General features: G+C 49.0%; 1 protein-coding gene across 2 annotated transcripts in view; it reads left to right on the forward strand.

The window, feature by feature from the left end:
- Positions 1 to 17,395, forward strand: part of TBXAS1 (thromboxane A synthase 1) — a 170,085-nt gene that overhangs the window by 142,115 nt on the left and 10,575 nt on the right. For both annotated transcript variants that reach the window (XM_053609040.1, XM_053609041.1), the window contains one exon: positions 16,914 to 17,005. In XM_053609040.1, coding sequence (XP_053465015.1) covers positions 16,914 to 17,005 — 92 coding nt within the window. The remainder of the gene's footprint in view (positions 1 to 16,913; positions 17,006 to 17,395) is intronic.

Below are 17,395 nucleotides of genomic sequence, written 5' to 3' on the forward strand. Positions count from 1 at the left end.
AAATCTAGATTCTAGCTTTTCTTGATGGAAACTCAGGTCACCCTGAGCCCATCTCCACCAGCAGTCAGCAGCCAAGTATGTGCCTCCACTTACCCTGAGTACATCCACTCCCATGTCAGGGCCCAGATGCACGGGGCCTTCTGTGTCACACTTGTGCCATTCTGACCACTGACTCTCACAGCCACAGTGCCTGCCCAGCTCTGATCCTTTTGGGTTTGTTCCCTGGCCTCACCTCCCTCTGTTGACCCTGACTCTGACCAGCCCCAGGCTCTCTGCTTCTGCCCCATATCCTGGGGCTGTTCCTTCCAGCCACCCATGCTGCTGTGGGATAGGGACCTCTGCCTGCTTCAGCTACCTACCAGCCAGCTCAGAAGCTTTGGCTGCCCCTCAGCACAGATTGTATTGACCCCTAGGGTTGTCTGGTGCTTACTTGTTCATGATTCACAGTGTTCTACCCTCATGATTCCAGCACACCTGCCACCCCGACTCCAGGCCTCAGCTAAACACCTAGGGTCCAGGCCAGAGGGCAAAGGGCACAGCCAAGGAAATGGAACAGGCACCCCATGTGGTGGAGGCAGGAGCATTCTTCCCCAGGGTGGTGTGCAGTGGGCGCTGGGTGAGTCTCCCTGCTGGTCTGGCCAGCAATAGGGAAGGGAGGTTCCCCTAGCTGTCCATGCCTGGGTAGAGTAGTCCCCAAAGCAGGCCCATGGGAGAGCTCTCAGTGGTCTCTGGGAAAAGAAATGGCATATTGGGGGTTAGAACCTTCAGAAGATCCCACTGGGGTCCTCATCCTGCTCTAGGCTAGGCCCATCTCCTCCCGCCCTGCCCTTAGCAGGAATGAGAACAGCTGGGCACCATGCTATTTTCAGGGAAGTTTCCAAATAGACTCATGAGTCTGGCCGAGACCCTCAGGGGTTGCCCCATTGGCCCTCAGGTGGTCTCTAAGCAATAGCTCTTTGTCTAAGAAGCAGTCAGCACCAGCTGGGGGCAGAGAAAGGGGGTAAGCAGACTGGGCAGCAGCCTCCTCACTGGAGTTGGACTGCAAGGGGCAGGGAAGTCGCTGTGTCATCTGGGTCAGAGAGTACCACAGATGCCCACAGATGCCACCCTTGGCCTGTGGTCCAAGGCTGAGGAAAATGATACCATATCTGCCCATGTCCCAAGCAAGGGCTGCGGAATTCTCAGAGGCTTCCTCTCCTTCCTGTGGGGCTGTCCTGCCTTTCTGCCATCTGTGATGAGACCAGCCCTCAGCAGCCACAGTGGCCTGCAGTCAGCACTCTGCCAGGTACAGGAGAGCACCGGTGAGGTCTCAGCAAGGACAGAGACCTACAGCATCTGCGCCTGGGTTTAGGAATCCCTCCTAAACTCTGCCCTCCCAGCTCCTTTCTGTTCTGGATTCTCCCGTCCCAAGAGGGGCACATTGGTGTCTTGCTAGCTTGGTTTATGTCCTGCCAAATGAAGGCCCTACCTCTGATTGTTCCCTTGGCCACTCGCCTGCCGTGGTCACCTGGCAGCGTGCCTAGCACAAGCTTGCACGTCCTGTTTGATAAGGAAGAGAAAACGATTCCTGTTTCGTTCATCTTTGCTTGTCATTGTCGTAGGCTTTAGAATTGGCCAGACTTGGGTTTTCATTCACTTAATGTGATGAGCCCCTCTTCATGAAAAAACCCACCATCTCCGCCCACTAACCCTAAACACAAACCCCCCCTGCGCCTCAGCTTTCTCGTGTGGAACATAAAAATCAGTGACACGGTACAAAGGGCACTCACCCTGTGCCCACCCCACATGTTAGTAAACACTCAATATAGTCGTGGGACTTTCCCTTCTTATAAATGATGCCGTTGGCCTGCTCTCCACTCCTCTCCAGCCGGGTCCCAAACTGGCACCCACATCTCCTGCCCCTCACTCAGGGCTGGGCTCCGAGGGGTGACCGTGAGACTACCTGCGAGGTGAGCCCAGCTGGCAGGCAGCAGCTGGTGTCAGGGTGTGCCATCCCTGTCATAAACCACACGCAGGTCCAGTAAGTATGAGCCAGAGACACCAGATCTGCATGAAAGCTGTGCGCAGCCTGAGTCTCCCAGAGAAGGGCATCCCCGAGTCTAAGGGTGGCATTAGAGGCTCTTGCTCTGGCATGGCCAGCCAGCAGCCTCCAAGACCCAGTTCCTTTAGGGATGTTCTGGTGGCTTCTCTGTGCCCCAACTCCGCTCCCCACGCAGTGTGCTTTCCTCCCTTCCCTCCCCTCTACCCCCCAACCTGGTCTGCCAGGGGCGTGGCTGTGGATTTGACCTCTACCCCTGGCTGCCTGGATCCTGCAAAGATCCTGGCCCTGCCCATAGGGCCTCCCTGGTGTTTTCAAAGCCCCCTCTGATTCCTGAGGGACTCCAGCCTGTTCCCACCTGCAGGTGAAGCCCCTCCAAGAAGCCTCACCCTTGCGCAGGGGGGCACATGGCTCACCACAGAGCGCAGCAGACAGGAAGACAAAGGAACACGCCATTCCTTACATCCACGCCAAAACAAATTGCCCTAATTAACACTTGCCACTGCCACGATCTATGGGCTGCCATGTGGCTGGAGAGGCAGAAACCACAGCGTACTCCAATAAAACAGCAATAAATGGTGCGCTGTGATGGAACTTGTTTCAATTTTGTTCCGAAACCTTGTTTCAGTGCTTTTATTGTTTCTGTATGAAAGAACACAAACGCTTTTTGAAAATTGCTTTGTCACAAGCTTCATCTTCTCTGGGAAGTCTTTTGATCCCCATCCTCACCCCAGTGGGTAGCTTTGTGGCCCCAGGAGGCCCCTGTGATGTCTCCTCTGTGTTGCCACAGTTTCCACACTTCCCTGTCCCCACTGGAGTGTCCACTGGGCCTCTCCACCCCTAGAGACTGGGCACCACCTACCACCCACCCCAACCCTGGGACAAACTGGGCTGGGGTGACCGATGTCCCAAAGGAATGATTGTCATGGTCATGAGAGAGGCCATTATAAACGTCAGGGGAGTCACCAAGGTTACTAAGGGCACCCTTGTAGGATAGATGAAATTCTCATTAGAAATAATCAGTGTTGATTTCTCAAAAAAAAAATCAATAAATAAAATAAAAGCATAAAGACATGGGAACACATAAACAAAGAATCTTTTTACATGGGTGGGAGGAAGTGGTGACTGGCCCTTATGTGGCCAGAGTTACCTTTTGATGTTTTGCCGTATGTTTGAAGAGCAGCCCCGTAGCAGAGGTAAGAAAACCAAAACAGGCAGTAAAAGTTGGGCCCAGAGTCAAGACTGGGTGTAAGCCCCTAAGTCCCCATGCAGCTTGTCCAGGTGAGAGGCTCTCCACCCCTCCTCCAGCTGGGTCCCAAACTGGCACCCACATCTTCTGTCCCTCACTCAAGGCCAGGCTCCGAGGGGTGACCATGAGACCACCTGCCAGGTGAGCCCAGCGGCAGGCAGCAGCTGGTGTCAAGGGTGTGCTCTCCTTAGCACAATGCTTCCCTGTCATGAACCACACACAGGTCTAGTAAGTATGAGCCAGAGACACCAGATCCTGCAGGAAAGCCACCTGCAGCTTTGGAGGGGACATGGCCTATGTGAGCCCTTCCTGGGTGCCCCAGGGCTGCAGAGACCCAATTTGCCAGCAGATGGGGGGAGGGGAGTGGAGTTTGGTCTCACCTGCAGGGCCTCCCCATGCAGGGACCTCCCTGGAGGGAAAGAGAGGATGGCGTGGATTAGCCTCTCTCTCTCCGCCACACCCCTCCTTGTCTGCTCTGGGAATATGCTTTGGGGAAGGGGGATCCACCGCATCCATCTCCAGAGGTCAGTGGGACCCCTGCAAGCCAGCTGGCAGCCCCTCTTTGCCGCCTGCATGTGGCAGGCCAGAGGGGAGGCATGGATTTAGCACGCATCTGCTTTGAGCAATCACATAAAGCCCAAGTCTACAGAGATAAGAAATTGTCCATCAAGACTCTGAGGCATGAGCCGTCTTTAATCTGATATGTCCCCTCGCACTCTCAAATGTAATTAAGGAAAAAAAAAAAACCTTCCTTCCCAAGATCTCATTCTCATGTATCCAAACCCCTTCCTCCAGCTCCCAGAAGGAAGGGCCACACTTACGTACAAAGGCCCACATTAATGAGGTAGTGCCTGTTGGCCGCTTCTTTGGGGCCTGTTTTTACTTAGTTTGACCACTGTAGAGGCTATTCTTGGCAAGAAGTTCTTTTTACTAAAAGCCACCAGCTGCAGAAAAAGGAAAGGGCTGAACTAGCACCAGGTAGAAGAGGCCCAGGTGTCAGAGGCAGGCATGTCAGAGGGAGCTCTGGAGACAGGCCTGGTTGCAATCCCAGCTCTATTTCCTCCAATGCAAAGTGAGAAGCCCCAGCAAGCACTGGGCTTGGAGCTTGGCACAGAGGAGCCATTAGCTCAAACAAGCCCAAAGTGTTCACAAGGGCCTATATAAAGTACCGAAGTCACTAAAGGCATCTCTGTGAGAATCAAAAGGAAACAGAGGCCCAGAATGGTACCTCACCTATAATCCCAGCACTTAGGGAGGCCAAGGTTGGAGGATTGCTTGAGGCCAAGAGTTAAAGACCAGCCTGGTCAACAGTGAGACCCTCTTCCCAACACCACCCCTTGATCTCTACAGAACTAATTTTTTTAAAAATCAGCTGATCATGGTGGTGCATGTGCCTGTAGTCCCAGCTCCTCAGGAGGAGGCTAAGGCAGGAGAATGACTTGGGCTATAGTGAACTATGATTGCACCATTGCACTCTAGCCAAAGAAAAGAAAAATCTTACTCTAACCAGATTTGTAAATGTTTAAAAGCTTAGCTGATTTAGTGGAATTATTTATTTACAAAACAAAAGTAACAAGTGAAGATTTCTGTGTAGGCAGAAGTGAGGTCAAGTCATTTCATCCTCAGGGCTGTGGCTCCTCATCCGCACTTTGAGGGCTGAAGTCCTGAGCCTCTGCATCTCCTCTGCTCTGCTCTTTGTCTTCTGATGGGTCTCCCACTATGTGCTTGCAGTACTGATCCAACTGCATCTCATTCAATGTTAACATAAATAGTACTACCACCCTAGAGTTGCCATATTTAGCAAATACAAACATAGGACATCTAGTTTAAAAAAAAAAAAACAATACTTTTTTTAACAGTAAGTCTGTCCCATGCAATATTTGGTTAAAAATAAAGTATTTATAGTTTGTCTTAGTTAGTTCATGCTGCTATTACAAAAAAATGATAGCCTGGGTAACTTAAACACAGATATTTATTTCTCATAGTTCTAGAGGCTGGGAAGTCCAAGATCAATGTACCAGCAGATTCAGTTCCTGGTAAGGGCTAGCTTCCAGGGCTCACCTTCTCTCTGAGCTCGTTCCTGGTAAGGGCCAGCTTCCAGCATTCACCTTCTCTCTGAGCTCGTTCCTGGTAAGGGCCAGCTTCCAGGGCTCACCTTCTCTCTGAGCTCATATGGGCTTTCCTTGGTGTGCTCAGAGAGAGAGAGAAAGAGAGAGATCTTGTGTTTCTTCCCCTTTTTGTAAGGCATTAATCCCATCAAGAGGGCCCCATCCTCATAACTTCATCTAACCCTAATAACATCCAAAGGCCCAAAAACCAATTACCAAATACCATAAAGAGGGCGTTAGGACTTTAACATCTGAATTTGGGGAAGGGAACACGCACATTCAGCCCATTGCATCATGTGTCTCAAATTCAAATTTAAGTGAGTGTCCTGAGTTTTATTCGGCACACCTACACACCACCTGATTGTAAGCAAAGCCCCTGAGCCTGTAGAAATCAAAGCAGCCATCCATGAATACAGGGTATTAAGAAATGCAAGAGCCTCAGTTGGTAAGGTGCCAGCCCCATATACCGAGGGTGGCGGGTTCAAACCCGGCCCCAGCTGAACTGCAACCAAAAAATAGCCGGGCGTTGTGGCGGGCGCCTATAGTCCCAGCTACTCGGAGGCTGAGGCAAGAGAATCGCTTAAGCCCAGGAGTTGGAGGTTGCTGTGAGCTGTGTGATGCCATGGCACTCTACCGAGGGCCATAAAGTGAAACTCTGTCTCTACAAAAAAAAAAGAAATGCAAGAGCACACTGCTCAAGTTCACCTCCTGCTCATCCTGAGGCTCTGCTGCCTTGAGCTAGAAGGCACCCACTTTTCCCACGTCTTTATCTTCCTTGAGATTTTATAGGGTGATCCAAGAAACATGGGTCCACCATTTCTTATAAATTGAACACTAAAAAACCATTTAGCTATGGTATCCCTAGATGTCTTATCCTGGTTTTTGTGGTTAAACCCTTCCCTCTCCAGTGCAATGTGAGCAGAGAGGAGATCTCTGGGCCAGAGCCCGACACTGCCTCTGCCCTTCTGTTGCTATGTGGCTTGGGCAAGTCACTTGACCTCTCTGGGCTGTGTCTCCTCATCCATACAAAGGGAGGGTTGAACTCCTGTAATCTCTGAGTCTCCTCTGCTCTTTCTTTTTACTGTCCTGTGACCAACTGCCCTGTGCCAGCTGAGACCCTCTTTTCTCCTAAGCTGACCACTCAAAGGGACCTCGCTTCTCAGCAATCATTAGACTCAGACGCCATTTAGGCCTCTGGACATTATCCTGGGGCAAAGGAGGCTTTTTTTTTCTTAACTCAGGCCTGGCCCTCCCCACCTATATCCTGAGCTGTGAAACCAGACTGAGCAGGCAGTAGGGAATTTAAGCTGAGCTGAAAAAAATCCTGCTACAATAAATCGCATCACAGTGGAGATCTCTTTCTAACCAGAAAATTCTGAGCCCAGACAATGGCTCATTTATTTCAAACAATATTCAATACAACAGAAATCCGGGTCAACAAAGGGATTTCTACACGTTCTCGGAATTGGTTGCAAAGGGATTTAACCCATGTGGAAAAAAGAGCTGTTCAATTGCAGATTCCCAGTGTGAGGGAGACCTTATTAAGGAATCCTGAGGTGGGCTGCTGAAAATGATGCTCCTAGGGTGGTGCCTGTGGCTCAAGGAGTAGGGAATCAGCCCAATATACCAGAAGTGGTGGGTTCAAACCCGGCCTCAGGCCAAAAACTGCAAAAAAAAAAGAAAAAAGAAAATGCTGCTCCTTCCTTTGGGGGCATTCCACGTAATGTTAGTGTGAGACAGAAGCACCAGGGGGCCAGCCTGGGAGGGCATTTGGGTAATGTTAGTGTGAGACAGAAGCACCAGGGGGCCAGCCTAGGAGGGCATTTGGGTAAATATTTGAGTAGAGACGGCTGCTGCTGAGATGCTGAGCAAAGCCCAGAAGCAAAGCAAATGGCCCCTTCTCCCAGACCCTCAGATGATACATTTTTATAAACATCCAGGAAGACTGGCTGTAAAGACTCTTGGGCTTTACAAACACATTTTGTATTCCATAGTCAGAGACCATCCTCCGAGCATGGGCGGGAAAGAGGAACCAGGAAACAGGCAGGGCGGGAGGGGTCTGGACCGGCTTTCTAAATTTAACATGCAGTTGCTTTCAGGCCAAGTGGATAAAAAATAAATTCCAGTGCTTAAAGCTCTTATCTTTGTTTACCATTTCCCCAAATAGTTAGTGCCCTGCACTCCCTGAGACTGAATTATCAAGGAGAGACATGCAGACACCAGGGGTGGGAAATCCTGGCGAGGGCAAGTGATTGCTTGCCGCCTCCATGTGACATTTACTTGGCCTGGCAGGGTGACCAGGCTCTGCTAAGGTCACCAGCTGCTCCTGAGCACACGGGGCACAGTCATGACGCATCACACCAATCCAGAGGTGGAAGGTAGTTGGGGGTCCCTCAGGTCAGCCTCCGACTGATGAAGGGTGTAGTCATATCCTACAGTGACCTCTTGTGAACAGCTCCCGTGAGCGTGGGCTTGCCCGTGCCACTGTTAAATTGAAGTCATTTGAAAATCCTTCTCTATGTTGAGGCAAAATCTTTGCTGCTGGGACTGATGCCATGAGGCCTGGTCACAGCCTCTGTGAGGGTACACAGCATAACCTGTCCCTGGGTTGCGACTGCCCTGTGATGATGCTCTCTGCTCCCTCGGGCTGCTCTGTTCTCCAGAATTCTCCCAGTGCACCTGGTGACTGTGGCCAGTCAGGTTCCCTGCCTGACCTCTCTCTCCATCCCCTCTCTACCCGCACATCCTTTAACCCCACTAATGGAACTTTGGCCTCCCTTCTCCCCTAGTTGATGAATGCAATGCCCTTTCCAAGTCCTGAATCTCCCAGGCCCTGTCCAAGAGATCTGAGACATTACCTAGGGTCCCTTTCTTTCCAGTTGCCCTGCTACCCTCCCCTGGGCCATACTTAGGGTACAGACCATGGCCCTGTGCTTTTCTTTCTTGCCCGGATCCCAGAGACTCACCCCCCTCTATGTGGCTAAGCTGGACACCATCTTCCCACTTCCAGGCCAAGCTGCTGACTGTCTCCCTGGAGGGTCTCTGACACAACCCTGCAAGTGCTGAGCTCCTTCCCATGGATGGTGAAGCCCCTGCCTTCTACTTACTGGTCCTATTTCCATCTTTCTCTCAGCCACCCAGGAATGAAACCTGGGAATCACTTTTATCTCTCTTCATTCCTTGACCTCTTGTATCCCAAGACACATCTTCTCTGGTGAGGCTTCCTTTATGACACTGATCCTGACATCCAGGCTATACATAATGCCACCTGGGGAGCTTTAGAATGATACCAATTCCTTCACCAAACCCAGACCAGTTAAATCTGAATGTTTTGGATGGAGCCCCAATACTGGTAGAGAATGGCCAGGATGAAGCCCCTTTTCCCATCTGAAACCTGACATTGTAATTGGAGCTCATCCCTTGTGCCTGGACTATTGCAACAACCTCCATCTTATTGACCCAATTCCCCACTTTTTCTGCTCCTGCCATCCTACAAGTCCTTGTCAGCTCACACAATACCATTGCCAGTGCTGTTACCTCTACTCATCAGAAACCTTCAGTAGCTCTCTATTACCATAATAACTCTTTGAATGAACAAATAAATGGTTCCTCAATGCAGAATAAGCTCTGTGTGGTGTGGAGCTGTATTTTATCTCTTCTTCCTTATTCACCCCCACACTCTGTTAAGCAGAGTAAATAGAGGGAACTGAGGATCTATGGAGTGACTGAACAAAGATATTTTCTTTGCAAATTAAATGCAGTCCTCTCTCTCCCCAAGGCAGGGAAAGTGGGCTAGGTAATTTGACTATCCTTCACATAGGGGCTTATTTCTTTCCACATCATATACAATCAACTGTGAATGTTCCACACTAATGGAGAGAACAGAATCCTAAATATTACAAAACAGCTGATAATTCAAATACTACAATCTAGTTGATGTTGGAATGCATTTTTGCTTATGAGTGCTTGTGTCAGTTAATTGAGACAATTTTTTTAAATTAGGTAATTAGATGTGTCTTATTTGTTCCCAATTCGCCCCTCCGCTACACACATACTAAAGGAATAAATAACTCAGCTCCCAAAATAATAAATAATACCCTATTTTTTCTCTCAACCCTTTCCTGGAATAGAGATAATGGTTAGATTTCAGAATTTTGGCTGGGTGGGGAGAGAGAAAGGCGGGGGAGGAACCCACAGTTAGAGTGAATAGAAGGAACTAGACATCAACAAGCTGCTTCTCAACTGATTCATTGTTAAAATTGTAGGCAGCATGAACAACCAATTTGTCAAACTGTTCTCAATATCCACTAAAGATGAACATACACATCCCTTATGGCCTTCGAAATTCCCCGAAATATACCCAGCAGAAACTTGTACACATGCTCACCCAAAGCCATAGAAACGAATGCTCATAACAGCTTTATTCATAATGGCCCCCAAACTGGGAACACCTCAGATGTCCATTGGCAATTGAAAGAATGAATCAATCTTGGTGGCGTCACCCCGTGGAGCACCATATCACGGGGACACACACCCGGCAGTGAGTCTCGCAGATGCCGTGTTGAACAAAAGACACTGGGCACGAAAGCCTACATCACACATTCTGAAGTTCAAGAAGAAAAGCAAAAAGTAATCTCGTGTTAGAATTCAGGACAGTGGCCACTCTTGCCGGCCTGTGACTGGACGGAGGTGTGGAGGTGCTCCAGATGCTGGAACGTTCTGTCTCTACCCAGGCACTGTTTACACAGGGGAGCTTCCTTTGTGGAAATTCATTGAGCTCTACATTTTTGTCTGTGTTATTTTTTTTCTTCATTATTTTTTTTTTCTGCGTGCATGTTATTCCTCCACAAAATGTACATGAGGAAGGGAAGGGAGGGAAGGTCAACGGAGGTGGCACAGCGTAACGGAAAAGACTTGGGATTTGAAGACCTGGATTCTGTTCGGACTCTGCCATTTACTAGCCTCGTGGCCTTGGACGAGCCACTAACCTCTCTGAATTTTCTGTTCTTGTCTGTCTATACAGACAATAGAAGCATCGCTCAGTGGTGGGGACCAAGTGGTGTAATGGACATAAAACTCCTCTGGTATTACAGTAGATCTCTGAAGACAGGCAGGTTCTCCTGCAGAGGCGTCAGTGCTACAGAGAAAGGGCAGCCGGCCCTGGGCAGAGAGCGCTGAGCGCTGAGCACGTCACGGCCTGATTCCCGTTCTTTCTTCACATCTCCTCACCGAATCCCTTAATGGCCCGGGCCTCAGAGTACAAGGCCCCTGGAATAGCCTGGGTGTTTGTGTGAGATGAAGCAGATGCGACGTGCACGCTCCTGTGTTTTCTAAGGTATAGATTCTGCCAAATTCTTGAATCTAGCACAGAGGACTTCCTGAGCGCTGGCGGGGAAAGCCAGCCATGTTGACAGAAAGATGTCTCACCCCCACCCCCATAACTAAAGCTTCTGCTGCTTCTCACTCCAAGCCTGAAACTGCGGGCTGGACCATACTGATCTCAAGACGACAGGCCTGTGGCACCTCAACGATGAAATGTCAGTTCAGAGAGGACCTCAGTGGCCCGAGTGGGAGAGCTGGCCGGTGAGGAAGGCAGACCCTGCCTCGTGTAACTTGCTCGCCTCGGAGACCTGTCACATGGGGAGGGGCTTTGCTTCCAGCTTTATGGCAAAAGGAAGGACAAAGCTGAGGTTGCTGAGGTTGCTGTACTTGCCAAGGTTTGTTTTCACATCATAGTCTTATGTTCCCGGAGCATCAGAACCAATGCAAACCCTTATTCTTCATGCGGCTGCATTGCCCCCAGCTGCCCCTGTGCTTAAGGGATTTCCAGCTTCCTGCTTCTAGAGAGCAAGGGCCGGCTGGCTTGGCCACCGTGTACATGCCAAGTCCAGCGACGTAGGGTGAGCAGCTGTAAATACCATTGGATGCTGCTGTTAGGACTGCTCTGAAGAAACAAAAGCGAAGCCACTCACTTCTATATCCTCTATCAAAATAGGAAAATGGTAATTTTTTTATTAGGTTTCTGAATCTCCAGGAAAAATCTCTATGAAAGAAATGACATTTTTATTTTCTTTTTCCCATTTATACTCCGGATCATATCTGCACGCATATGCGGTGTGTGGTGTATGTGTGGGTGAGTGGCTGTGTGTGTCTAGCTTTCAGAGGAAATGATACACAAAATTATAAATATGGAAGAGCAAGATTAATAGGAGAGGGTGGTATTATTTCCTTCTTAAAAGGATTTATCAATAGATTTTCCATAGAGTTCTCTAACCACCAGCTTTATCTGTTGTATTTAAATATTGGTGTACAGATCCTAAACTATACGGTGGGAAGACTAAGCAATCAAGAACCTTAGAAATAAATTCGAAGTCTCTGCTCATCAAAAATCAAATATATATGGAAAAATCTCCCTGAAAGTTGAGAAACTCTGGTTTGCGAATGTAAACCACGAGACAAAGATCCCACCAATTTGAAAATTATTTTTATTGTTTTTTGGTTTTCCCCAATATTGTATTTTCAGTCTTCTGAGAGCACAGTTATTTTATAAAATAAGTCCCAGATGAAATGAATTCTCTAGGACTTTAGAATTTCTTCCTTAACACATCCCTACAGAGTAGCTCAGTCTGGAGAACAGAACGACCCATGTACAGATGAACTCTTTGCCACTGAGTGTGTCCAAACAGAGGTGTCACCCGCCTCTGGGGCACATTATAGTTTTCAAAGACTTTTCCCTTTGTCACTCACCCACCCTCCTGTGCAAGATGGCTAGGACATCTACAGACCAGGCAACCTGTAGATGTTGTCTTGGTGACTGGCTCAAGGCCACAGCTGAGGGCAATGGACCCACAAAGGGTCCCTGACCTTTTCCCCACCTGACAGGATCTGGGAGGGGGGGTCCCAGGAGCAAGGCCATGGTCAGGGAGAGGAGCTGCAGGGGCTCCTTATTGAGTATAAGGTAGAGCATGGTGGTTTTAGGATTCCTCCGACTCTAATTCTGAGTAATTTGGCCTTTCCAAAAGGATTCAGAGATAAACCCCCCTCCCCATCCAGCTCACTCTTTAATGTTATCTTTTGGAAACACAGAAACCCAAAGTGCTTCCAGGCTCGAAGTAAGACACCATTCAGCTCAGCCCCCCAAGTTTTCCTGATACTTCCCACAAGCCAACCCACCAAAACCCCCACCAGATACCAGTAAGATAGGTGCCTGGAGGGGCTGACAGAAGGTGGAGAGTGCGAGGGCTGAGGGGGTCTTGGCACGGGGTGAGCAAGGCCACAGACCCAGCCTGGAGCTCCCATCCCGCTGGCTATGCCAGGTCCAGGTCCTGCCTCCCCCTCAACCAGCCGGACAGAACTATTCTTAATCCTTTCGACCCATCTCAGAGTTGTCATGTAGTCTGGCCCATACATGAGGGTTACTTAAATTGTTATTTAGCATTTTCACTTTTTATTATGGGAAACTATAACATCCACCATTTGGAAGAGCAGTTGAGTGCAGTCCTATGTCATTACCTCTCAACCGGCTTGACTACGATCAAGGTGTGGCCACCGTGGTTTCATTCCTTTCTCCACCCTTCCTCCACTTTCGATTTTTTTAAATCCCAGACATAAGATCATGTCATCTGTAAATACTTCACTATACATCTCGGAGAGATAACCACTCTTCTCTAAAACACAACACAATATTATGCTCACACTAAAAACAAAATCAACCATAATTCCTTAAGAGCATCAAATATCCTGTTGGGTTCAAAGTTCCATGATTGAACAATCATACTTCACTGCAGCCTCCAACTCCTCCAGTGATCCTCCTTCCTCAGCCTCCCAAACTACTGAGATTAGAGATGTGAGCCACAATGCTTGGCCTATATTGTTTTAGATTGGTTTGCTTGAATCAGCATCCAAGCAAGCCCACCCACTATTCATGGCCTATTCTTCCTCATCATAAAGATCTCAGCCTAGACCTTGCTTTCTCCTGGCAGCTTTCCCAAATCCCAGATACGTGGGACATGCATCCCTCATCTGTTCCGCCATCCCACCCTCATCCACTTGTTTGTATCTTGATAGACTAGAAGCTCCAAGATGTGTTTTGAAGTCCTGTTCCTGGCCCTAACACAGTGCCTGGTCAGTAGTATTCACCAACACTGCATGTATTCCCTGAATCAGTGAATGAATGATCTCCCAAACAGAACCAGTTTTCAAATCCCCTTACGCCTGTTCTGTAACACTTTACACATCAGTATAATGATTTCCGTAGAAATCAGAATCCCAGCTGACAAAGACTTCATCATTTTTGGATCCTGGCACCTAGCCCAGCACCTGGCTCTCACAAGGTGTTCATTGAGGGAACGCTGAATGAATAAGGACACTTAGAACAAGCTGTATTTGTGAGCCGTTGGGTTCACACTCGGGGTCTCATTTTTCTCATCTCCATCATGAAGAATTTGGATGTAATGATTTCTAAGTTCCTTCTCAGACTGGAGAGTCCTCATTTGCCATGTGCTTGCTGCCCTCTGCTGGAGGATTCCTCAGGCCTCCTTTGTCCCCGATGTTCCTGAAAGTGGGATAGGGACAGGAAGTTCCTTGTCTAGCTGGATTAGACTCAAACACGGGGGTGTAACTCTATCAGAGTGGAGGAATGCCAGCGTGGGTCTCAGACAGGCGGAAAGACTGACGCAGTGGTTCCCGCACCCCCAGTTGCGCATTAGACCAGCGAGGAGGCTTTACAAGGAGAACCAGTGCCCAGGTCCCACCTGAGGCCAAAACTCCACTTCCTGGGGAATGAGGCCCAAAGGCTCATATATATTAAAAGTATTTTAAAATCCAGCTACTTCTAACATGCAGCAACATGAGCAAGATGACCTTTATGTATGTACCTTGAACTAAAAGCTCAGTAAAATGCCCATCACAAGAAAGAATAAAAGAAGGCTTTGATTCCATATTACAAAATCCCCTCAGCTGAACTTTAAGGTTTTCTTTCTCTGACAAACTTTGACAGCTTACAACCCGTACAATTTTATTTGGGGAACCATGTATCTGTTAGGGATGCTGCTCCCAGATCTGGTTTCTCTTTCTTTTTGAGATAAAGTTTTCTATGCTTTTATATATATATTTCTGCAACTCCTTTAGTTTTAGATAAAGGATCCCAGGGGGGCATGTTTTGGGGCCTAGACATACTAGGTGGGCTGGGAGAGTCTAGACCCTCACAGGCACCTAAGGGCCCTGCCACCACGAGACCTATGACTTAGTGGAGGGGGGGTAGGGTCTGGGGAATTAATCCAGGCATCTCCTGTTCCCACCCACTCTTCAAAGATCTTCAAACCTCTGGACACACCCAGTGCCTGGACCCAGGTGGGCAGCGGCTTGACCCTACCGAGACACAGCCTCTGGACAGTCCTGCCCCAGACCCATGAAGTCCATGGTCAGTATTTTAGCTGGTCTGACCTAGCCATCTTGGGGCAAGGACGGGCCCACCATGCCCACCCTGAGATGCTGTGGAGCACATGTACCCCACCCAGCCCTCTCTGCACCTGTGCCCAGGACCCTTCCAGGAGTGGGGGGCAACATTGATCCTAGGGCAGGGAGGGGCAGGCCAGGCTGGGTGAGGGCTCCAGAGAGCAGCAGCCTCAGCACAGGTGGGACCAGGCAGGAGTGTGCCTCCAAGCCCTCAGCACATGCTCTCTTGCTCCTTCCTATTGTTTCCAAAGCACAGATCGAAGATAAAGTTACTAGCGGCCTCTCAAGAGGGCAACCACAGAGCAACCCCCCAGGCATGGGGCCCTTCTCCTGGGTCAAATGCTCATCCAGCCACCTGATGGCTACAATTGGGGTGAGAAGTGTGCAGTCAAGTGATAACCTTCAAAAGGAACAGCTCCCAGAAATGCAGATGAAAGGGCCTTGGGTAAACCAATTGGATGTTATTTTTGATTACACAGTGGACGTAACTCCCTGGCCCTCCGCATTCATAAGCACGCACAGACCTGGAGTTACACTCCACATATTTTCTTCAGCTTGACTTAGGGACATGACTGAATGGCTACATCATATTCAATGGCAGTATGCAACAGACTGTTAAAACACTGACCAAGTCACCATGTGTTCTGGACCCTGCCCTATCTCCTCCCACCCTTCCCCCTGACCGACTCCACACTGCTGCTGTTGGGGGCTCACTCAGAACACTGGCTCAGACCCCAGGCGGGGCAGCCACTGAGCAACTCTGGGGCTGGAAAGGGCTCCCCCTGCAGATGGGACAAGGCCCTACAGAGCCCATCCTTGGAAAGTTGGTGACTGCAGAATGGACTTGCCCTGCTGCTCTGGAGAGGGGAGAGAACAGAAGAAAGGGATTCCCTAAGTTGGGGACTCCTGGATTAGCATTACCTAAATGAATGAAGTGAGGCTGTCATCTACCAACCAGATAATGCATCCACCTCTGCCAGGAAGCCAGCACAGCAGCAAATAAGCACCCCACACCCACACCCTGTCCCACCCAACCCTAATCAACAACTCACTGCCAAATATGCCCCTCCTCAGGCCATGGAGTGACCTGAGTGTTGCTCCAGGGGAGTCCCCAGGGGATGTAAGGATCCCCCAATACAGGGTACTGGAGTTGTGTTCTCCACACTCGCATACCCCAAAACCTAATCACTATTTTCCAACTATCTCTAATCGTATGTGTGTAAAATGGAATCTCATTGTTTTAATTTGTGGTTTTCATCCTAGCAACTTATATTTCTTCTTCTAGGTTTTGCCTGTTTGGATTCTTTGACTTTTTTCTAGGGAGTTGTCTTTTCTTACTGATTTATTGTGGCCTTTTGGTTTTCTGTTACTGTTAATCTTTTATAGATGTGGCAAACTAGTTTTATTTGCTATTTCACTGTCTTTTAACTGCATGATATTTAGCCTAGCACTGCAGTGGGCACCTTTAGTCCCAGCTACTCAGAGGGCTGAAGCAGGAGGATGGCTTGAGCCCAGGAGTTTGAGGTTGCTGTGAGCTATGACACCACACCACTCTCTAGCATGGGCGACTAAGACCTTGTCCAAAAAAAAAGGAAAGAAAAGAAAAGCCCTGCATGATGTATCAGTTACCACCCATATGACAGCCCCTCTGAGCCTCAATTTTCACATCTAAGACATGGGAAAGTAGCCGCCACCTTGGCTCGCTTAAGGATCAAACGAGGTAGTATCCATGTAGTTCTTAGCCAACCACATCATCAACTCCTAATAAACACTAAGAGCTGCCACTGCAATTTTACAACCAAACTTCTCTGTGTTATGCATGAAGACCCCCAAGTCCCAGGCCACGCAGCTGATCTTCAATAACAGCACCTTGAAATGTAAGCACGACAGAACACAGGGTGCTATCAGATGCTATCCGGTTATATATACTTTTCCTTCCGTGGGGTTTTCACTTAAATGTTTGCCAAAGTTGGGGCAAAACTCTGAAAAGCATGGAAAAGACCAAATGCTGTGAGGCTCCAGCTGACCCGACCTTCTTCCTTTGTCACTGCTCCTCCATCAGGCAGCCCCTGAGTACTGCAGCCTCCAGGAAGGCCTGCCCTACCTGGACATGGTGATTGCGGAGACTCTGAGGATGTACCCACCGGCTTTCAGGTACGCACAGCCCTGGCCTGCACCCCAGGGCCCTCACTGGACCTCCCTGTGTTACCACCTTGCTAATCACATGTGCTGCTGCAAGGCAGGGTCTGATTCCTCGGGTTCCTTTGCCTCCCTCAGGGCACCCTGAATGACTGGCCCTTTTCCTATGTGTTAATGGCCTTCTCATAGCATCACTGGCCTTTTGTTAGCATGGCCTTCCTCATCAACCCAAGCCCATCGCCTTGGCCTCCTAGCCTTTGATGGCTTTGCCATTCACCCTGCCTGTTCATTCATTTATTCATTCATTCAACAACTGTTTATTGAATGTCTACTTTGCACCAAGCACTGGAAATCAACTGTGTATAAAACAGATAGAAAGCCCTGCCCTTGGACCTGACACTCCAG

Source organism: Nycticebus coucang, chromosome 11, assembly GCF_027406575.1.
Source record: "Nycticebus coucang isolate mNycCou1 chromosome 11, mNycCou1.pri, whole genome shotgun sequence".
Taxonomy (NCBI): Eukaryota; Metazoa; Chordata; class Mammalia; order Primates; family Lorisidae; genus Nycticebus; species Nycticebus coucang.